The sequence below is a fragment of the Elephas maximus genome, chromosome 1, assembly GCF_024166365.1.
Source record: "Elephas maximus indicus isolate mEleMax1 chromosome 1, mEleMax1 primary haplotype, whole genome shotgun sequence".
Taxonomy (NCBI): Eukaryota; Metazoa; Chordata; class Mammalia; order Proboscidea; family Elephantidae; genus Elephas; species Elephas maximus.
The window spans coordinates 223,679,984-223,703,814 of NC_064819.1; the positions used below are offsets into that span (position 1 = coordinate 223,679,984).

Here is a 23,831-nt window from a genome sequence, read left to right on the forward strand (position 1 = left end):
TAGACCACCAGTAAGGATTATTTAATAACTCCTTGTCCCAGAGCTTGGGAACCCTGCTGGAGTAATGATTAAGAGCTATTGCTGCTAACCAAAACGAAGGCAGTTCAAATTCACCAGGCACTCCTTGGAAATACTATGGGGGCAGTTCTACTGTGTCCTATAGAGTCGCCATGAGTTGGAATCAACTTCATGGCAATGGATTTGGTTTTGTCCCAGAGCTAGGCAGGCTTTGTAAAACATGATGTATTTTCCACTCCATCCGTCCCTCCAGAAGTCAAAGCATTCCTTGGGGAAAGTGGGATTAAGGAACTATAAGAAGATAGGACCCAATTCTTTCAGTGTATTGTAAACTCCTGGCTGTACATGCCCTGGAAAATGGAGATAAAGTTTTTTTTTGTTACTGTTTCACTTGTAGCTTTATTATTTCTTAGTGATATGCATACAAATGAGCTAATATGGGTTTGGGAGGTGAAGGGGAGGCCTGCCTTACAGCTGCAAGCCTCTCAGGCAGGAGAGAAACCAATTCATTTGAGTTAGAAACAAAAGATACTTATCGAGGAGCTTACTCTCCATTATTGAAAGGAGCCCTGGTGGCGCAACAGTTAGGTGTTTGGCTGCTGACCAAAAAGTCAGGGTTCGAACCCACCCAGAAGGCTCCCTGGGAAAAAGACTGGCGATCTGCCCCGCAAAGACTACAGCCTAGAAAATCCTATGGGACAGCTCTACTGTGTCACATGGCGTTGCTATGAGTCCAAAACTAACTCAGCAGCAACAACAACTGTTTATCATTAGAGAAACTGTATTATATTTGCACTGCTATTTGGAGCGGTTATTCTCTTATATGCTTATAGGACAAAATATGTGTTCACGATAAGATTTTATAATTGAATATCTAAAATCTTAAAAAGTATTTTATACCTGTTAATGTATTTCTCAAAATCAATAATACTACCATGATGTAGTAGATTTAGGAATAAACACAAAACGTGAATGAACAGAGGGAATTTTCTATGAAGTAATTACTATGAAATATATGTAAGGAGAATCCATACCTTGCAGGATACTCAAAACTCATAGACAATGATTGGTTGTAACCTACCCTAGCTGTGTAACTGAAAACAGGTGCATTCTTAAATAAACTAAACTAAAATTCCATGGCTGCAGGTGGTGGTAAAAGTGTTAGAAGTAATAGTTAGAAGAGGTCTTCAGATTTAATAGCTTTGAAAGCAGCGATCTATTATGAAGGTTTATCAGTCCACTTTTTTTATTTTGAGATAGGACTTGTGAGAGCCATGATTGAGAGTAGACGCTTCATTGTGACAAGTCCTACATTTAAAGTCTTTGTAAAACTGTGATGATGTTGCTGGTTTGGTGTCACGTAAGAAATGTTAAACAATGATGCCTGCTTAACACTTACCTGCTGACTGCTCGACATGTCTAATAACTTCTCCAGGTCTTTGATATGACGGCTGACCTCCTTCAAGAGAAGTTTAAGCCGGTTTCCAATAACGTGGACTTTTTCTTTGGCTTCCAAACAATCTGCCCCTTCAGCATTCACCAGCAGTTGGCAAGACATGTCTTGAAGTGAAGCCACTTTTAGTTGGGACTCCAACAGGTCATGCCTTATTTGCTATGTAGATGATAAAAAATTATTTTTTAAGAATTTTCAATACTTGGAGAAAGTTCCAGAAGTGCAGAATGACATAGCTGTAATTTAGTGGGTGGTTATACCTGATCTTCAGAACGCAGGGCTCACACATAGAAGGCTAGAGCAGCTCATGGAATGGGAGTCGGACCTGTGTTCTAATCCTGCCTCCACCAAAAATATTCTATAAGGTCCCTGAACCTCTCTGGTCTCAAAGTTTTCTCATCTGGTGAAATGGTGACCATGATCCCTGCCTGGTTCACAGTAGGTATTGCTGGAATGTTTAAATTGATTAATGTATGTGACAGTACTTCAAATACGAAGTATTATGCACTTGAGACCTAAGATTCTTTTAAATGGAAAAGTAAAACACTGATGTCTAAATACAGCAAAACTTAGGTACCTCAAGGTATACTCTGATATCTACTCAAGATTTTTAAAAAGATATACGGGTGATTCTTCATTCACTCCTTAGCGTCTGAGGTCAAAAGTCTTGTAAAAACATAGCTGCAGAGCTATTTCCTCTGTGTTTTAAGACCCTTACGGTACTGGATTAAAAGCTACCAACCAGTTCTGGAGGTTAGGTTAGTGAGTGTTAGATGTCAGAATGTAACATTTGAAAAATACTGAAAGCTACCAAAGGCAAAGCATTTCCTCCTAAAGGTACGTATTTTCTATAAAATCACTGTTAAATAAACACTGTACATCATATCGTTCAAAGTTCCTTGAATAAGAATCTACACACCGAATTTCATTTTGAATTTAGTGCTAGAAAAATGTTTATTGCTCCTTGAAAACCGGCTTGTTTTCTTTCTGTCAGAAAGTGAAAATAATTTAACCCACAATTCCCTTTTTGCCTTAGCTTTCAGAAAACTTGGTGCTAAGGTTAATGTTTAATCAGGTTATATTTAATTCTTCTTAAGAAGTCTTAATTGTTTCTTTCTCTTTTAATCATTTTGCTGTCCTTTTAGGTGTCCCTCGGTGATGTAAATTGTTAAGTGCTCAGCTACTAGCCAAAAGATTGGTGGTTCAAATCCACCTAGAGAAACCTCGGAGGACAGGCCTGGCAATTTGCTTCCATAAAGTCACAATCTTGAAAATCCTATGGAGCAGTTCTACTTGGCACACACGGGGTTGCGGTTGAGTTGAAATCAACTCAACAACAACTAAGAACAACAAAAACAGTGTTGTTTTATTATAAGCCATCAAATGTACTTTTGGGACATAGATTTAGCACCTAAAGTTTAAATTAAAAACAAATGTAATTCACCAAAGAGCAGCCTTAATAAATACAAACTAATTGAGATTAAGAACATCTAAGATTTTCACTATTGAACAATAACTTTAGAAGGTGATTCTAAAGCTAGCAGGTATCAGCCTCTATGTACACGTAAAGAAAGCATATGTTAGAGACCATAGCACAAAGGTAAAAAAATACCACCACCTATGCTCATTTTCTTTAAGTGAAATGGGACCCTGCTACAAATAGCTAGCAGCTACCAGAGCTCACCCATCCTACCGTAAGCTGTTTGTGATGATCCTGGAGTATCTCTGTGTCAAGGTTAGAATCAATAGGGATGATTTCGTTTTTCCTTCTGTCGATGTTCTCCAGCATCAGAAGCAAACCATGGCTCATTTCATGGAAATCCTACAAAACATATGGGAGTATAAAACAACCTTAGATAATATTCTTTTCTTTCCCTAACAGCTTAGATTTAATTTCCATTCTCTGTAATAGCTACTATAGGCCAAGATACAATGGCTTCAAGAGGAAGGCGTTGGTGTAGCTGTAGTTATCTGACTTTGTGTTCCTACCAAAAGCATCTAATTTATTACATGGGGAGAATTTAGACATAAGAAAAATTGGCATCAAACCACTTATTTCTGAAAAAAGGATGGTGTGATTAGACAGCTTGGAAGGAAGCCACTCTGCTCTCCTCTTTTCCCCGTGTATTTAAATCTTCCCACCATTTAAGGTCTCTGTCCAATCCCGTATGCCCTTCATTCACCATCTATTCGTTTATTCATTCAAAATCTAGTCACTGAAGATCTTAAGCATTGTACTAGAAGTGGGTACAGAGATGAACCAAGAGCCAGAGTACCTGCATTCAAGGAGCCATATTACTCTTGGAGTCCCTGAGTGGTACAAATGGTTAACACTCTTGGCTGTTAACCCAAAGGTTGGTGGTTTGATTCTACCCAGAGGTGCCTTGAAAGAAACACCAAGCAATCTATTTCCAAAAAACCCAGCCATTGAAAACTCTTATGGAGCACAGTTCTACTTGACACACACGGGGTCACCATGAGTTAGAATCAACTCCAAGGTGATTGTTTTTTGTTTTTTACACTTGGGATACACACAAACCTCAGAGCACACTTCAAATTCTCCAAGAGCTTCCCACTTAAGTTAGAATACAACCCAAACTCCTGGCCATGACCTGCAGGCCATGATCTGGTTCCTGAACCATCCTCCAATCTTTCTTACCCCTCCCTGCCTCAATACTACGCTAGTCACACTAGCCTCTTTTCTCATCTTCAGGACACTAATCCCTTCCCTGCTTCTGGAACTTTCCATTTGCTATGCCTCTTTCACAGCAACATCCTTCCAGTGAGAGCTCAAAGATCTGTGCAACTCCTCTGACCACTCTCTCAAAGTGGCTTTTCCCAGCTATTCCTATCTTCAAAATCTGTTAAGTATCTTGGTTCATTATTTACTTGCATTTTTATTGTCTGTTTTCCCTGTACAAAGTAGAGGCCATGCTGTGTCCCAACTGCTTAGCACAACCTGGCTGTACAGTGGACTGTCAGCAAGTAACGGTGGTAATAATGGATGAATACATGTTTGCAATGCTCACTTTGGGGCAGAACTGGGCAGTGTTTCATCCTAATGTACGCTAGGTTGCTATGAGTCAGAACCTACTAGATGGCACCTAACAACAACGCTCACTTCAATGCTCAAGGAACGTCTGTAAAGCACTTAATAGATATTTATTGGACAAAGGAGTGAAATAAACGAATAAGTGAAAGAAGGAATGTTGGGGCTCAGATAAGCTTCTCAGGTAGTCTCGTCTTAGCTGAAAAGAAGACAGAGTCTAGAAGCTGTAGATGGCTGATCACATGTACAAGTGCTCCAGTAAAAGAAGGGTTTGGGCACAAAGTTATCGCACTCAGACACTGAACTTTGGGGAGTCCCTGAGCAGTGCAAATGGTTAACGAGCCCAGCTGTCAACTGAAACTTTGGCAGTTTGAAACTACCCAGAGGTGCCTCGTGGCAGATTTTTTCAGAAGTGGATCATCAACCACAGAAAACCCAATGGAGCACAGTTCTGCTCTAACACACACGGGGTTGCCGCGCGTTGGAACTGACTTGCCAGCAACTGGTTTATGAAGCATGTTCAATCAAGTCAAAGAGGGAGCTAAACTGGAAAGGCTGGACTGCAGAGCACTGCCTGCCCGAAGCCCCAGAGACCTGGCACTGCATCAGCGCATCCTGGAGTAGGCCCTGCCACTCCTCCAGCAAAGAGCACACGCGGTCCCAGCGCCCATTCATCTGGGACAGGCGGTCCTGCAGATCCCGGCTCTCCTTGCTGTCAGCCTGCGTGAACTCGGAGCTGCACAGGTTGATGGAGAGGATGATGGCCTTGCGGTGGTCCACAGCTTTCCGCAGCTCCTGCAAAGAGAAAGGAAAACAATCAAATGGGAGCAATCATAATGAAGACATTTTTAAGAAGCAATTTAAAGCTTCTGAAATGAGACCTAGAAAGGTCAGCCTGTCTGATAAGAAACCATGCCTCTGCCAAAGTTAAAAGTGTCATTAATTAAAATTGGTCTTAACAGGATCCCTGGGTGGTGAAAATGGTTAACTGGTGGGCTATCAACCGAAAGGTTGGTAGTTTAATCCCACCCAGAGGCACCTCAGGAAATATGTCTGGTGATCTGCTTCTGAAAGGTCATAGCCTTGAAAACCCTACAGAACAGTTCTACTCTGCACACATGGGGTCACCATGAGATGGAATTGACTCAGTGGCAACCAACGGCAACAGATGAAATCTGGTGGGCGAACATCACTGAGAAGTATGCAACTATAAGAACAAATGGGGGGAGATGAATACTTGACAACACAGATGGATCTTAAGAAAATACGATGTAGAGTGAAGCAACCAGAAACAGAATAAAAAGTGTAACACAGTAGCATTTGTAATTTAAAATGCACGCAGACACACACACACAAATCCATATTTTTCAAGAACACATACGAACAAAGAATACTCATTAAATGTTTCAGAATGGTTGACGTGGGTCTAAGGAACGGGAATTAAGATATGGTAGAGAAAAAAGACAAAGTGAAGGGGAGACCGAGCAGGGACCCACAATGACCCTGTGCAATGAACTAGGGAGTGTGATTAACTTAATCCCCTGCATGGAAGCTCAACCAAAACCAAACCAAAAAAACCCAGCTCTGGGAACCTTCAGAAGCACGATACCTGCATTTTTTGCAGTGTGATCCCACTGTCCTAGATGAGTGAGACTCAGTTTGTGTTTAAGAATGAAGTAAAGAGTTTGTTACGAAAGAACATTTCAGGGCCATGACCTCTAGATGGCTAGAGTCTTTCAGCACAGTTGGATCGTGGACCTAACCCTGAAAACCCTGCCTGGGTCACGGGTCGCAGGCCACAGTCATGTGATGGTAAAGAGAATGAACTGGGTACTTCATCAGCTAACCACCTTAGTTCAAGGGGCTGATTTTCAGCTTTGTGTATTTTCAAAAAATTCAGAGCTCAATTCCAAGGACTTGAGCACGTGGTTGGCTTGCCTGGGTACTGTTTAAACATCCCCAGATTGGGTTACAGTGAGTGGTCCTGGAAATCACATCTACCCAGGCCACATTTTCTTATGATTTCTCACAGTCCTGTAATGTGTCTAACTTGTCTTCATTTTTCACTTGTAAATAGATTCTTAACATGATGAAGTATAAATTCAACCACAGAAACAGCATTAAAAAAAAGAAAACTGCTGTTGAGTGGATTCTGACTCATAGTGGCCCAAGAGGACAGAGTAGAACTGCCCCACAGAGTTTTCAAGGAGCGCCTGGCGGATTCAAACTGCTGACCTTTTGGTTAGCAGCCAATACAAACAGTATAAGATCAAGAAATATCGTGGGAAGACACTTGGTTATCCTATTGGTATATTTAAGGAAAACATAGGTAGAAAGGATCAGGAGGGTGTGCAGAGAAGTATAATTGCTGACCAGATGGCCTGACTTTCCAGGTCTCGTTACCCTGCCCAAATCTTGCTGACTACCATCCATCTGTTGTACTGGGGCGGTTTGTGTGTTGCTGTGATGCCGGAAGCTATGCCACTAGTATTTCCTGTACCTGCAAGGTCACACCAGTGGTGGACACTTTTCAGCCATGCTTCCAGGCTAAGACAGATTAGGAAGAAAGATCTGGCAATTTAATCCAAAAATTAGCTAATGAAAACCCTGTGATCACAGCAGAATATTGTCCGATATAGTATTGGTAGATAAGCCCCCTAGGTTGGAAGGCAGTCAAAACACATAGTGGCCATAACAATGGGCTCGAGCATACCGACCGTGAAGACGGTGCAGGATTGGGCAACATTTCATTCTGTTGTGTATGGGGTTGCCATGAGTTGGAGCCAAAGCAACGACAGCTAACAATGATCTTGCATTTATCAGCTTTTTAAGGAATATGGCTCTAATGGCAACGTTACCTTACTTTTCCCAGAGAGGAACTGGAGCAATTTAGGCACTCTACAGAAAATTGCATTTTATAACCCAGACATTTTAAAATGCATTCCTATCCAGGGCCTTGTCCTGAAATTGGGAGACCCGGTGCTGAGGCTACGCAATAGGCACGTAACTGTTTGAGAATCTGGGAAAAAACTTGTTTCTCTGTTCGGAATTTTCAAAACAAAACAACGCAACAACCAAGGGCAAGCCACAAAAAACTTCAACCCCAAATAAATATCCTCCAGTAAAACCAGAGAAACAGAAAAACAGCACTTAACCCTTGAGGCTAGAGAGCCTGGGTAGCTACAGGCTGAGAAGCAGCACATCTTGATGTTCTCCAGACAAAAAACAGACCAAAAGAGCTATTAAAGCGAAATTGAGCTCTCGGTCCACGGCACGCTCCGTCCACAGTAAAGCCCCCACCTAGGAATGCACTTTACTAGCTGAGCTAAGGAGGATTGTTAAGATCTTGCAATAGAGTTAAAGGAGGTTATCTTGTGTACTACACCTACCGAGACCGAGATCAAGTACAAATGTCAGGTGTTTTACCATAGTTGTTTGTTGTTGTGAGCTGCTGTTGAATCAGCTCCTGACACACGGTGACCACATGCACAACAGAACAAAATGCTGCCTGATCCTGAGCCATTCCCATGATGTTTGTGGATAGGACCGTTGTGATCCATAGAGTTCTTACTGGTTAATTTTTAGAAGCAGAGCACCAGGCCTTTCTTCCTACACTCTATTAGTCTGGAAGTTCTGCTGAAAACTGTTCAGTATCATAGCAACACGTGAGCCTACACTAACGGGTGGGTGCTAGCTGTGCGTGAGGTGTCTTGGCTGGAATCAAACCTGGATCTCGTGTATGGAAGGCGAGAATTCTACCACTGAACCATCAATGCCACCACTTGCCATAATTATGCCACAGTTCTGTTTTGTTTTCTATTATTCAGTACAGTAGGAATTGCTTCTGCCGGTTTCATAATCGATTTCGGAGGCTCTGATGAGGTCATATGATTTCATTCAGACACCCACAAACTCACACAGATACAATCTTGGAAAGTACTCCTCTCCAGCTGAAGATGACAAACTTGCAGGCCCCCTTTTATCATCTGTATTTCCCTTACAGATAAGTTCAATCGGACCCAGAGGTGCTTGGGTGTTTCATGAAACTTCAATTGATTATTTCTTAAACAGCAACTCATTAAATTATGTGATTGCTTATGGTAGTGGAATGTTCTAGAATGTGGTCCTTCTGGCCTTCAAAACCTTCTTCATCAAAAACTCTGATTCAGGATATCTAGTAGACAGAATGGTATTCTTTTTCATTTCTGATAGGCAATTTAGCTGTCATTGTGTAATACTGGAAGGTCCCTGGGTGGCATAAACGGTTTGCACCCAACTATTAACCTACAGGTTGGTGGTTTGAACCCACCCAGTGGTGCTGTGGTACCAAGGCCTGGCCATCTGCTTCCATAAAGAGTCCAGCCAGGAAAACCCTACAGACCATTTTTACTCTGTAACACACAGGGTCATCATGGGTTGGAACTGACTTGACAGCACCAGGTTTGGTTTTGGTCTGGGGTGTAATAGTAAAATGGTGAGAAGAGTGATTTTGTCTGAGCAGGATTCCATGCGGTGGCTTCTTGTTTGGTGCTGTGGGAAAGGCGAAGAAAGGATACCTTGAGCCTCTTTATCTGGAGCTCGATGGTCTGAATGTCGGTGCTGAGCTCCAGGCGCTGTAGCCGTTCCAGTTCCTCCTCTGTCTCGCCCAGCCAGGCCCAGGTGTTGTTCAAGTCAGAGTTGAACTGCTGCCACTTCTGGAGGTTCTGTTTCATTCTCAGCTCCTTGCTTAGTGCCTGTGCCTGTATGAGCTCCCATCGATCAATCACACCTGGCAAGACACGTACAGAACAGCGAGATGTTTTCTCCACACACAACGTTCAGGGAAAGCGTTCAACGCAAACTGGTGGTGAACTTCAAAGAGCCCCAGGAAAAAAGAGGAATTCTGTTGGGCATTTCTGTCGTTATTGTAGATAACAGTGCAATGGCTCTACTTTTCCTAGCTGCGTTTTTAATGTAATGGAGTTAAAAAAAAAAAAAAAAGATAGTTACATAGGCTTTAACATGCTAAAGAGCTGTGTAAATAAACAGTAATATACATGAAGACATCATTCAATTCTTGATTCCTATCCACAATAAGGGAGCCCTGGTGGCGCAGTGGTTAAGAGCTTGGCCATTAACCAAGAGGTCAACAGTTTGAATCCACCAGCTGCTCCTTGGAAACCCTATGGGGTGGTTCTACCCTGCCCCCTAGGGTTGCAATGAGTTGCAATTGACTTGAAGGCAACAGGTTTGGTTTTTTTTTTGCTTTATCTACAACAGGACCCTGACAGCACGTATTTACAACGCCTGACTCCATACACTGGAAAGTGCATTAAAACAAACAGTACATGGAAGAAAAAATACAATGATCTTCACCTTCCTCTATGTTATAGGAGATCACTGTAACCTGGGGAAAGGTTCTCAGGACAGAATAGCATGGAATGAGCGTAAGCAGCATGTGATGGTTAATTTTATGTGTCAACATGGCTAGGCTCTGGTTCCCAGGGGCTTAGCCAAGCACTAATCTGGCTGCTGTCATGGAGTAGTTAAAAAAAAAAAAAAAAAATTTTTTTTTTTTTTAACTACTTAAAAAAAAATCAATTGGCATTGGGTAAAGCAGATTATCTTCCATAATGTAATATAATCACCTTCCATAATGCATCCTTACAATCAATTAATTATTGGAAGTCATACCAATATACAAGATAAGCACAGTGCTTACCTTGCTTACCAGATCATCTGTAGTGAACAGTTTCACATTTTTACACCACATCGAAGATTCTGCTTCTAAGTATGGCTGGCATCTGTCTCCCTCCCAACCTACAGTACCTTCCTACAGAATCAAAGCCTCTTTTCAGATGTATAATCCCTGTCAGGGGCAAATGGTACAGTAAACAAGGTAAGCATGGGCTTGCTTGTGCTTACTTACTTTGATGTGGTGAAACCCATATGAAATTGCTCACTATAGATGATCTGGTAAGCAAGGTAAGCACTGTGCTTACCTTGCCTATTGAATAATCCACCCCTGAGTACCTACAAGGAAGGACTGACATGGCCCAGGCTCTGATTTGGACTTTCAGCCTCCAGAACTGAGAAAATATATTTGTACTTGAAAGTCACCCACTTGTGGTATTTCTGTTACAGCAGCACTAGGTAACTAAGACACGAAGTGTAACAAAGTGCTTCAGGACCTTCTCTCTCACTCTTTATTGAATTGACACTGCTCACTCACCGGCTGTTTGAGTTTCGGTGCTATCCAGGTTAACAAACCCAGGGAAATTCTCTTCTTCCTCCTTGAGTTTGTGCTCCAGCCTCTTCACCGAGTCTATGCTGCCGCTGCACTCACCCAGCAGTTTCATCTGTTCAGACAGAAAACACAGGACTCCATTACCACAATTCTCACCAGCACCAAAGATTCCGGGAAAAATAACTGGGAGTTTCCCAACAAGCACAGTGCCTGTGTTTTACTTCTCTCTGGAGACTATGCTACTACGTTAAAAATGAGCTAATGGTAAAAAACATGTTTTTAAACAGATAACAGATTTCTATATATGGAAAGTAATCCTTTAATATCTACTTTGGTGACACGATTTTGTGTGAGAAATGTCCTCAAAATTTCTTTTAAATTCACAAATCAAAACAGACTAAGCCAATCTGGATTTAACACTTAGAGCCCTCAACTGGCAAAACAATATATAATTTTTGGCAAGTTGTTCCTTCCTTCTTGACCTTAAACTAAAATGTGGGAACAATGGTAATATTACCACAAATCTCACAGGGAAATTTTTTGCATGAAATAAATTAAGATACTTATAAGCATAAAGCAGTATTAAAGCCAGACATTTCATGAGAAAATTTAAGTAGTTTAACAGGTATTAAGGGACTAAATTCTAACATCAAAGGAAAAGCTTCCAATATCATTTTTAATGTCACGCACAGTATTCACAGATTAAAAGAACAAATCATCTCAAGCACTCCTGTGACACTGAACATAAAGTTTTCTTTCCGACTCTTTAATACAAATGCTATTAAGTTACTTGGATTACTTTCCATCAAGGTTAAGAGCAGCTTCAGTAATACCAGCATGATCATCGTAAGACCATATTATCCTTTAAAGAAAACAAGCTTCACTTACTCAAAGTTGGTATAATAGGCTAAACTGGGCAAAAAATAAAGCCGTGATTGATTACTCTTCTGTAACTGTGAGGATATTAACAGACACATATAGCTAGAATGGTTCTAACCCCTAGTTTCAAAACATAGTACACGGGAGCTGTGATTAGAATTAGGGAAAATTAATTTTCAAAGGACCACCACCACCCCTCAGTCAGTTTGTCCTACTGTGTGGCCTGCATGTTGCTACGATGCTGGAAGCTATGTCACCAGTATTTCAAATACCAGCAGGGTCACTCATGGTGGACAGATTTCAGAGGAGCTTCTAGACTAAGACAGACTAGGAAGAAAGGCCTGGTGACCTAGTTCTGAAAATAAGTCAGTGAAAACCGTACGGTTATAGCTACAGCAATGGGCTTAAATATAACAACGGCTGTGAGGCTAGCACAAGGTTTTGTTCTGTTATACAAAAGGTTGCCGTGAGTTGGGGCCAATTCGATGGCAACTAACAGCAACAATTTTTCTTCCCTTTTACTAAGCACTTTTTTGGATGTGAGGCAGGAAAGAGGTTTACTTTAAAATTCTCTTGCTTAGAGTATGTGCTCAAGACAGGTAGCTCTCGGGGAAACGTGATTCGTTCAGCAACTTGAGCAGAGTTAATAGAATTATCATATATTTAATTATAGCTGCATAAATTGTGCCATTAATAATATACAGTTCCTTGCTATCTTTTCCCAAATCCCTCTTGTTAGTCAGAATTGTTTTTTTTCTAGAATAAAAATGAGCATATGAAGAACAGAGGATAAAAACATTCCCAAGGTTACTGGGCAAACCACTAAACCCAGAAAAAACAAACAAACAAAAACTTAAACAATTCCATGCCAGTAATCCGTTAGCTAAAATTGGCTTCTCCAAGGATAATCTAGTTCAAAATTATTAGATTTGGAAAAATGCCTAATGACTTTTGGGATCCAAAGCATTTTGTTGCTTTCAATTAAGCCAATCTTCCCAAGTGCTCTGTGCAAAGGAACAGGCTGGCCGTGACAATAGGTAGTGTGCCTGGAAACAGACTCCTTCTGTCAAAAGGTAACTTAATAACAGGGCTTTGTTTCGCCCCTCAGCGTCCATGAGTTCAGAGGGCCGTGGTGTTCGGAGAATTCACAAAGCCCCAGTGCCACAGACAGACGGTGCTTTGTCACAGAACTGTGATTTTCGGGCACTTTATAACCAGGATGGGCGGGACACTCACGTAGCCTTTGTAGCTGGCGTCCAGCTCCGGTCCCGTGGGAGTTTTGCTGCGGATGATATTTTCGGTTTGCTGCATCCGGAAGTGACTGTCATCCAGGGCTTTGTCCAGTTGTCGGATCCGTGACTCCAAGGCACTGTGATCCCCTGCAGGGGCAACCAGACAGATCTTTACCAGCCATTTCAAGCTGCCCATTTAAGGGAAAGCTGCAGACGTTGTCTCGGTGGAGGCAGCACAGCAACGGCACGGGTGGAGGAATTATAAAGCAAGTTTAGTACTAACATGCTGGTGGGTTAGAAGGTTCCACGGCCTAGACAGCGAACGTGCTCACTGACTGACATTGCCAAAGGGCTCTGTGCTCTCTCCTGAACAGGCTCGGGGTGGGGGGCTGCTCCCTCTTCTCTTTTGACGCCCTGATAATCTAAATGCTGCATGTTACTAAAGGCTTTTCTAAAAACCTGAAGTTGTGCCTACTGTTCCCCGATAACTAGGAGGCAGTTACTTCTCACTCTTTCTGTAGCCACATCTTGAGCAGAGCGGATTAGTCCTCTACTTGTTCTTTCTGCCCCTGAGGAGAAGAGCTTGCCACTAATGGCCCTCGTGGCTGCATCATTCATATAAGGTGTGACTTCAAGTTAACCAAGAAAAGGTTGGTTCAAGACAGATATGTATGAAGGTCTCAAGCTAGCCATTATTTGCTTTTATTTAAAACCTAAGGAACCCTAGTGGCACAACAGTTAGGCGCTCCACTGTCAACTGAAAGGTTGGTGAGTTGAACCCATTCAGTGGCTCCATGGGAGAAAGACCTCGCAATCTGCCTCTGTAAAGATTACAGCCAAGAAAATCCTATGGGGGCAGTTCTATTCTGTCACACATGGGGTCGCTGTAAGTTGGAATGAACTCAGTGGCACCCAAGAACAAGAACATTTAAAATCTGAAATAAAATCAAGGGCAAGCTAAGATTTTACGGTTTTATCATTTCTTTAGGCATGTTCTTACTCACAGCTGAGAACTCCTGGCTGTTTCTCCTTTCAGTTATAATACCTCTTTGAGCTGTATCTCCAGGTGCCATCAAGTCAATTCCCACTCATGGCGACCTCCTGTGTGTCAGAGTAGGATTTTCAGTGGCTGATTTTGCAGAAGTAGATTACCAGGCCTTTCTTCCAAAGTGCCTCTGTGTGGGCTCAAACCTCCAGCCTTTTGGTTAGCAGCCAAGTGCACCACCCAGGGACTCGTTCACTCCCTCTCTGTCTCTCTCTTTCTATATATATATATATTTATGTCAGTCTTTGAGCTGAACAAGAGCAGTGATCGTTAGAATGAAGCCAGCACAGGGTGAAAGCGGAACAAATGTTAGTAAGCTTTATTAAATTTCTTTCTAGAAAAGAGGCCCTTTAAATACCCCCAGGAGAGGTCTTCTACTCTGGTTCACTCAAGCAGTCATTATCTCAGTCATGCTACTATGCTTCCTATCCTTCTACCTTTTTTCAAAAATGTGAGCAAATGTGATACAATATCACGGCACAACCCTATTCCTCGCCCTCCCCCAAATCGCTGCCCCTGAGCTCCGCTCTGTCTAGTGCAGCATTAAGCAACACTGGTGTGTTTTTCCCTTCTTTAATTGCTCTTGTTGTAAGAAATAGTTCTTTCTAGAAATCTGAGGCTCAAGATACTATGGACTATGTTTTTCATTTCAAATTATTTTATGGGATAAGATTTATTAAATTAAAATCACAAAATCCTAACTTATCCAATTAAAATCAAAGTCATAACATCAAAATCTTTTTAGAACTCCACATCTGGTCTCACCCTTGACTTATACGCGGACCCTGAGGTCAGGAGGACGAAGCGGCATGTCCAGGTCAGGCGTGCGGGCAGGTGGACGTGGGCCGGGGGCTGTGCCCCAGCTCCCCACCCAAGGTCGCTGCACCACCACCCCACCAAGTCAGCACTGTCACAACCAGCACGTGTAAGCTGAAGACCGTGTTTTTTTTCCTATTTTCTGCTGTCACTGGGCATTCACAGGTATATACCTCATGAGACTAATCCCCATTTAACAAGCTGAGAGGCTATTTCATGTCACTGTATTCAAATCTTATTCTCGGTGTCGATCAGCTAGGCTTCTGTTTTCCTAGTCAAGCAGTCAGAGAGGAAGGTTCTGCCTCCACATGCTTGTGCCGCAAAGCGTGAGAGAACTGCAGCTGTGCTAAGAGAGAAGGCTGGTCACAGGTGAGGGAGGCGGGCTCGCCCCATCCCTTGCTGCCTACCAGAGGTATTTCTGATGGCATTTTCTGTGAGTTTTACAAAGGCCTCAGGGGTCTCGGGGATCACTACATCTGGAAAAAGAGCATAGTCTAAGTTGACAGCTAAGTTCTGGAAACCTTGACTTCCCGGTGGCAGGAGCATGACTTTCCTAGGGAAAAAGGGGCAAGTGAGTCCCTCTGGACTGCACAGTCAGCTCCTCTGCAGAGGAGTGCAAGTGTGTTCACACAACGTTTCCTGCAATGAATCACAACGAGAGTTCACATTTACTGAGAGTGTGGGGCACTTCACATGTGTGCTATTGCATTTATCCCCGGAGAAACGCTATGAGGTTCTTTGGATTGTTATTCCCATTTTACAGATGAGGAAAACAAGGCCCAGAGGGATCGAGTTACTCATCCAAAGTTTAAAGAGCTGGTAAGTGGCACACCTGAGATTTCAACCCAGACAGCCATAGTCTAGAGCAGTCCCGTCCAATAGAAATATGAGTCATCTATGTAGAAACTGACTCAATGGCAACAGGTTTTTTGGTTTGCTATGGAATCCTAAAAGTTCTAATAGATAGTCGCATAAGAAAGAGATGAAGTTATTTTTACTACTACATTTTACTAAAATGATATATCTAAATTATTAATATTTCAACATGTGGTCATACTCATAGATGTCCTTCTAGAGAACGTATGAGATGAACTTACAGGCGCTACAAATCGGCCTCTAGTTCTTTGTTCTGTCTATTTTTACTCATCTTCCTTCTCATGTTCCTATTTTTCTGCCCATCCTAACTCTGTGTGTCTCTTGGGTTTCGGTCCTTGTCGTTTCCTTTGGCACACTCAATCACAAAGCTGGGATGGATGTCCCTCTCCTTTTTCTCTGGACTCTGCTACGTCCACATGACCGATGTCTATTCATCCTCCAGGTCTCCGCTCAAGAATCTCCTGCCTGAAGCCTTTCCTCAAAGCTCTGGGTGAGCTGCCCCTTGCTAACACATCTACCCACCATGTGTGCATTCCTGTCCTCACACCAAATGATTCAGACAGCCATTCCTTGCTTATTTGTCTGTCTTCAACACTAGAGTGCAAGCTCTTTGAAATGAGAAGGAACCCTGTATCACCAGTACTTAGCAAAGTGTCGCACAGTAAGAACATAAATATACGTGGGATGAATCAATGGCTGTGCCAATTTTTGTATTTGATTCTCACATTAACATTCAATTATTACCTGATGTACAATTTCCCCTGATGGAAGAAGGAAAAAAAAAAAAAAAGATTGTAGACAGCCTACATGTTTCTGGTATAACATGAATTTCCTTTTACTTTCCTTTAGCTGCCACACAGGAAGAGTTCTTTCCTACCTGATAGGCCAACGGCTCCCCTGAGGTAGAAATCTTTATCTTCTTGGCTCTCTTCATCCTCTGAATGCAGGGTTCTGGACACTGCGGACTCCAGGTCACGACTAAGGTCATAGTCATGATCCCACTCCAGGGGGATGGAGTCCACGCTGGCCGGGGTGTCTCGTCCTGACCGCTCACTCCGGAGGGGCTGGGCCAGGGAGAGGGAGGGGTTGGAGGAGGGTTGGGGGGAAAGCACACTGTCTGCGGACGGGTCGTGCCAGTGGAGGTCAGAGAGAGCCGCCGAGTCATCGAGCTCCAGCTCTCGGTCAGAAAGGTCATGCTCCTCGTCTGGTAGCTAGGAAGCATTCAAGCCAGCCCTGTTACTTCAGCGGTCACTGCCTGGGCCACCTCCCCCCAGATCTCAGTGTTCAGCCTTATCTGGGCAACATCTCTACCTTAGTCGGCATAGAATATTTAACTTCATACACAAAATAAATAAGAACCTTCTGATCACTTTTTAACATGTACTATATTAATCAATCTATAGAAACCTCAGACGTACCACTGATAAAATAGAAATAATATTAAAACCTTCATACTGATATTGAATTGATGTAAGATTAAATAAGATAATGTAAATAAAGGTAACACAGGACCAGGCCTGTAACACAACAAGTACACAACCTTAAACCCTATGGAGGGGAGTTCTACGCTGACATCCAGTCGACTTGGCAGCAGGAATAAAAGGAAATTACCAGTAAAACCTTAAACCAGCGGCTGGCCGGTTGACTCTGACTCATGGAGAGCCCACGTACGTCAGAGTAGAACTGTGCTTCATAGGGTTTTCAGTGGCTGTTTTTTTGGAAGTAGATTGCCAGGCCTTTCTTCCAAGGCACTCCTGGATAGGCCCAAACCTCAAACCTTTTGTTTGGTAGCCAAGAGTGCTAACCACTTGTACCACCCAATAAAACCTTAGTTGTCTTTTTTACCTTATATCACAGATACAAAATATATTTTATCACAGAAAATTCCAAATCTTCTAATAACATCTCTACAGATGAGATGTAATTATGGTAGCAATTAGAGAAAACGAAGAGAAAAAAAAAAAAAACACCTAAATATAATCTCATTGATTGAGCATTACTCATTGTTTCTTCCAGAGGCTTGAGGCTTCCTTATCTTTCATAAAAGACATCTGCCAAGTACTCTTGTAAGCTCTTTACGTATATTAACTCATTTACTGCTCAAAACCAACTTTTCTATAAGGTAGGTGCTATTACTAAACTGAAGTCCTGGGCGGTACAAGTGGTTAACATGCTTGGCTGCTAAACAAAAGGTTGGCAGTTTGAGTCCACCTAGAGGCATATAGGAAGAAAAACCTAGCAATCTGTTCCCCCCAAATCAGCCAGTAAAACCCTATGGAGCATAGTTCTACTCTGACACACCAGGGGTCGACATCAGTTGGAACCAGCTGGGTAGCAACTGGTTTTATTATTAAATCCTATTCTACAGTTTAAGGAACTGGGTCAAGAGAGGTGAAATAACTTGCCCAAGGTCCCATAATCACTAAGTGTCAGAGCCAGGACTTGAACTCAGGCAATCTGCCTCCAGAATCCGGACTCTTACCTACTACACAGTACTACTCATCTGCACATAATTAGTTCACTTTGGAAAAAAAGAAAAAGCAAATGTTACATACAGGCAGGCGAATCAGTTTCTTATGGTATCTTTCCACTCGACCAAAGACCTCCTGACAGTAGCGCCGGAGCTCATCCAGCTCCTCTTCGATGACAGCTGCGTCCAAGGGCTCACTCTTTTCTATCAGCTGTTCTCCTTGGGCAATTATCTGCTCAATCTTGTTGTGGTTCAGTGAAATTTCCCGCTGGAAGGCCTGGGCAGCACAAACCTCATGTAATTTCTTATTGCTCACACAGACAGGGAGTAATTATAAGATATGTATTTCTCATTATGTTAGAAAAACTCTACAGGTGATATTTTATTTACCATATACTGAAAACCTACAAAAGCTGGAACCTGTGCAAGGCAGAAACCTGTCAGAGAAGGAAAACGCAAATATTCTCCACTAATAGAGAGCAATAGAAAAATGATAAGACTGTACCCTGTCAAACGTGAACAACTTGTAAGAGCTGGGAAAAAAGGCAGTCCTGCGGAGTTCCAGCTCTCACAGGTTTGACTGTACAATGATAAGTCAAGAGACTCTTAGAAACTTACTAAAAATATTACGATCAGGACTTAGAAATGGAAATGCCAGAGTTTTACGACCAGAAAGTTACATTTGGCTAATAAAATTTACCACCATAGACAGCGTGGGTAGAGAATCACAGGAAAAAAAAAATATTCAAATACATCACAAAGCTTATTAAAAAAGCAAAAACAACAATAAAAAAACCTGTTGCTGTAGAGTAGATTCTGATTCATAGCAACCCTACAGGACACAGTAGAACTGTCCCATCAAGTTTCCAAGGAGCACCTGGTGGATTTGAACTGCCAACCTTTTGGTTAGCAGCTGTAGTAGCACTTAACCACTATGCCACCAGGGCTTCCACAAAGCACTGATTTATAGCACTGATTATCTCCCGATAGAAAGCAATAGCAATCAATATGATGCCATTGAAAATAAATTCAGCATTTTAAAGAAATATGCTGAACATTTTCATTTTAGAGTTCCGTATCATATGCCAAACATGACTAAGAGCACGCACCCAAATGACAACGTCACAGATTCTTCTCAGGAGATTCTTATGTTGTTTCAGGACGTAAGCAGATAAAGTTACAGTGATTTTAAAAACACAGAATTCTCAGAGGCTTATTTAGATTCATTCTATATGGCTCAAAAGAGCTAAATTATGCGACCACTACGTACACATTTCAGATGGTAAATTTTGGCTCAATATGAGGAAAATCTCTGGAATGGTGGAAAGTTTCACATGATGAAGAAGACTGCCGGGGAGAAGGTGGGTGCTAATATGGTCCACGGCACTTTCAGAGTCCAAAACGAAAAGATTTAACTAATGTCTGGTAGAAATTTCTGGTTGGAGAATTTAAATATTAATGTGCCTGTGCGAAGATGTGGGGAGGAATGGGGAGGCAGTGGCGGAAGGGGTGGGGGTGTGAGGTGGGGAGGGGTTGGGCAGAAAAGCAGGGTTTACTATTATATGATTTTTTTTTTTATCCTGAGAATCTATGATTAAGGGTCCCTCTCTTGCTTTGTTATATTAAACTAAAGAGATAACCATTAAGACGGTTCTAAAAAAAATCACCCATTTATCTCTGTCTATCCATCTATCTATCCATCCATTCATCCATCCATCCATCCATCCATCATCTATCTATCTTGGAAAGAAGACTTTACAAACTGTCTGCTAAACAATTCAAGTTGTTAAACACATTTCCTTTAAGGAATAATTATACCTAATGCATATTCCTCCTATTGAAATTTCTAGCTAGCTGCTACGTTTGAATTATACAGTGAAAAATATAAAATGTACTCGAAATTTAACTTATTTAATTTGGCATCTACAAAAGTCTTTGTGGAGTGAAACCCCAACATAAGAAAGTAGTATTTCTCTGGACCATGGAGATTAAAAGAACTATTTAAAGGTGCTATAAACAAAACAGAAAAAAAGAGAAAACAACCACAAAAAAGAAGATCCCTAACTCTCTTTCAACCAGGTTAATAACTGAAGGTATGTGTGTCAGCAATGGTTATCTCTGGGTAGTGCTTTTTGTTTTATTTGGAGTACCGTTTGTATTTTCTGAATTTTTTTGGCAATCCAGAAGAACACCTTTTTTTTTAAAAAGAATTCTACCATGTTATTCGTGAAAGCATCAACAAATTCTTTCTTTTTCAGGCTTTCTTAGCATTGGTAATCTGAAAAAATTATGTATCTGTTACCTTGAGTTGTTTTATTTTAACTTGAACATCACATTCGGAAAAATGCTCAATATTAGTGAGTTGCAGATCCATCTCGGTAAGCCAGACCAGAATGCTGTCCCGAGCAGTCTCAAACTCCTCCCGCTGGCCAATAAAATGCTGGATGTGAAAAGAAAATAATAAACTAGTCCACATAAACATACTGTGATGGCACAGGCAATTCCAATATTCTTCTGGAAAGTCATTTTCTCAACAAGCAACGAGGGTCCTGTAATATCACTTCTCCTGGATCCCAATCTTACAAAATTATTGCAATTGTTTTAACACTGTGTTCAAATAGCCCACTCCCACCCTCTGGACCTCTAAGTCGCCGACGAGGCGTAATAAAGACCTTGAGTCTGCGCAAGATGGAGGTGACGCGCTTTTGCAGGTTGTCCCATCTCTGGTTGCCGTCGTGAACCATCTGTTTGAGGCTGCAAGCTGAGTCTGTGCGATTCTCCCGGGCCAGGCGGCGGTACTGCTTGTTGATCAGTTCCAGCTGGGTCAGGCTCTCATGGACCTGTCGTTGGAAGGCCTATGACCACAAAGAATCACATCAGTGAGCAAGATCAGTGAAGGGCTCTCAGGAACAGCTCCTAGTTTTCATGCCCCAGGGTTGGGGGAATGGGAGGTTACACCACCACAGAGAGAAAAGAGCAATTCTAATGAGAGTGTACTTCCCCTTGTTAAAGCAAAGTAATTCAGTCAATGTGACCTAAGGAATGGGAGTGGGTCAAAAAATATGTAAGAAAATGGTAAATAATTTTTTATGTGTGCGTGTAAACGATTATGAGGATGGCGCCGGACTAGGCAATGTTTCATTCTGTAAAACATACAGTCGTCATGAGTTGGAATCGACTCGATGGCAACTAACAACGACATATATATATAATTTGTTCCCATATAGGTGCTGAAATCTGAGTAGTTTGAAATGTTCAATATTTCTAATGTCCTCGCTGAAAAATACCCACAATAAAAGTGTTTCAACATATTTGCAAAACATGTAATTTCCTAAAAATTGAGAAATGGCTTCAGTTCTGTTTCCATTAAGGAAAAAAAAAATCAAAACTACCTTTTCTGGAAAACCCTCTAAACACAAGCCGTTATTTCACTTTAAAGAAGCAGTTTAGTAAAATACAAATAACCTTTCATTAAAAAAAAAAAAAAAAGTTTGGAACATGCTCTATGTCCATTTTGTTGTTCCCATAAATTATTCACAGTTTGTATAAAATGTGTTGGAGCTGATGACAACATCTACTTTTGAGGTAAAATTCTCCATCTTCTTTCTCTCTGCGATAAAGCATAGACCTATCCAAAAAGATTTTTTTTCCCCCAAACTCATGTGTTTGCTTTGTGACTGATTTTTATCCTGGCATTAGATAATTTTATAGTTAATTAATTGGACTGCACTCAGCTACATTCCATGTTTTTGCTTTACTTGGCTTATCCCACTGTTCACATGCTACCTCATTTCTGCCTCTTAAATGGTTTCCCTTTGGAAAGTTATGATGGCTTTAAGAGCCTTCGTCATAGTCAATTCAATCTTCTATTATGTAAAACTTCAAGGTATTTCCCCAGCAAAGGAAGTGGTATGGAAAGGGTTTGTCCCCACTAGTGGCCCCCACTACACTCCCAAATCTATCTCAATCAGCCATGCAATTGAATGAGCTAAAGGTTGTCCTCCAAGAAAATTCTGTCTCTGTCATTTATTTCTATCTCTTAAGGATATTAACTACAAGACACAAGTAAGTCTGTTGCTGTCGAGTTGCTTCCTACTCACAGCAACCCTATAGAACAGAGTAGAACTGCCCTTTTGGGTTTCCAAGGACAGGCTAGTGGATTTGAACTGCCCACCTTTTGGTTAGCAGCCAAGTTCTTAACCACTATGCCACCAGGGCTCCTCTGCAAGACACAGCCATGATAAATCATTCATTACAGAAGCTAACTATGCGGCTTATTTTTGCCAGAATATCTTAGAGTTTAAAATAGCATTGACAAAAATCTGACATAATCAGCTTTGCAGTATAAGCCAATTATAAAAGGTTTAACCTTCATGACACTGAGTGTAATAAGATGCTGAAACAGTAGCACTCACATTAACACTGGTTCACATTGGAATGACCCAAGGTCTACCCAAGAGCCTACTGTGGCTTTCCACTAAAGGTTTCTGGGGAAAAACCTTTGCCTAGGATTTTTTTTTTTCCTGGAATTTACTGATACAGCTATATATAAATTCACCTATTTGGCCATCAGAATAATTATTATTTATGTCATATGACAGCTTTTTATGGCTTCACATAGCTGTTCACCTATGACTCTTAGGTTTTAAACCCCGCAGGAGAAAGAAAAAAAACAAAACAACCCAAACTTCTTATTTCCCAGAACAGGCCTCCATAAGTGCCTAGTTAACTGATGTTGCAAGAAAAAAATGAACCCAGCTGGTTTGGGTTGGATTTTTGGTTTTATTTCAAACATCTTGTGGCGCCTGGGGCAGAGTTAGCAAATGAGACTGAGTTTTGTAAGAAGGATGCCTCGGAACGGTTTGCTGTCGGTCAGTAGATATGAGCACACATCTGCCCATCAGGGGAACTGAAGAGACAAGAAACCTCAAACTAGAAAACTGTCAACTTCAGGCTATATCAGGTCCCCTGTGAAAATGAGGGACAGCTAAGTTGGGGGCTTCAGCGTGTCCCAGTGACGGCAGAGTCAAGATTGAGCAAACAAGTCAATGGAATCCATTATTGAATGTCCTTTCGTTCTGAATATGCTTATGCCACTACTGTTTTTGTCTCCAAGTAATTGAAAAGTCCTGGTGATTTAAAAATGGCAATGTTGTTTTGTAACTAGAAATGGGTTTTAATTAAAGGTTTTACTCAATTCTAGAGTCATCTCTGTTTTATCAATGAGTTTAAAAATATATGGAAACCCTGGTGGCGTAGTGGTTAAGCGCTATGGCTGCTAACCAAAAGATCAGCAGTTCAAATCCACCAGGTGCTCCTTGAAAACTCTATGGGGTCGCTATGAGTCAGGATCGACTTGACGGCAATGGGTTTTTTTTTTTTTTTTTAAATATGTAAGTCTATGCTCCAGGTAGATTAAAAAAAAAATCAAGAGAAGAGATTTGGAAGATAGATTGGTAGCGTACGGAAAACCATAACATTTTAATCTTAGGAAAAATGTTTGATTTTGAAAAATTTTGGAAAGTAATGCCAAAATCTTTCTGGAGAGAATCACGTTTCTTGTTTTCTAGTAGAATTTCTCTTCATTACTATTTTATTTGCAATTCTTTAGCATCCTAAATGAAAATGAAAACTTCCTTTCCCACCTTCTTTGTCCATTTATGAAGCAATACTAAAGATGTATACAAAACCATCACCCGGCTGTTTGAACAAACAATGTGGAGATGAACGGTTAGTTTATGTCTTAGAACACCGACTACCAGCTGGT

The 23,831-nt window shown here is 41.4% G+C and overlaps 1 protein-coding gene across 18 annotated transcripts in view; it reads right to left on the reverse strand.

The window, feature by feature from the left end:
• SYNE1 (spectrin repeat containing nuclear envelope protein 1) overlaps window positions 1–23,831 on the reverse strand; it is a 558,323-nt gene that overhangs the window by 11,749 nt on the left and 522,743 nt on the right. For 16 of the 18 annotated variants that reach the window (XM_049903987.1, XM_049903961.1, XM_049903971.1 and 13 more), the window contains 11 exons: window positions 20,737–20,919; window positions 20,367–20,504; window positions 18,150–18,341; window positions 16,472–16,805; window positions 15,126–15,194; window positions 12,862–13,004; window positions 10,732–10,858; window positions 9,077–9,288; window positions 5,115–5,315; window positions 3,165–3,293; window positions 1,418–1,630 (listed from right to left, as the gene is read on the reverse strand). In XM_049903987.1, the coding sequence (XP_049759944.1) occupies window positions 1,418–1,630; window positions 3,165–3,293; window positions 5,115–5,315; window positions 9,077–9,288; window positions 10,732–10,858; window positions 12,862–13,004; window positions 15,126–15,194; window positions 16,472–16,805; window positions 18,150–18,341; window positions 20,367–20,504; window positions 20,737–20,919 (1,941 nt within the window). The remainder of the gene's footprint in view (window positions 1–1,417; window positions 1,631–3,164; window positions 3,294–5,114; window positions 5,316–9,076; window positions 9,289–10,731; window positions 10,859–12,861; window positions 13,005–15,125; window positions 15,195–16,471; window positions 16,806–18,149; window positions 18,342–20,366; window positions 20,505–20,736; window positions 20,920–23,831) is intronic. The other 2 variants (XM_049903910.1, XM_049903901.1) reach the window with 1 other exon arrangement.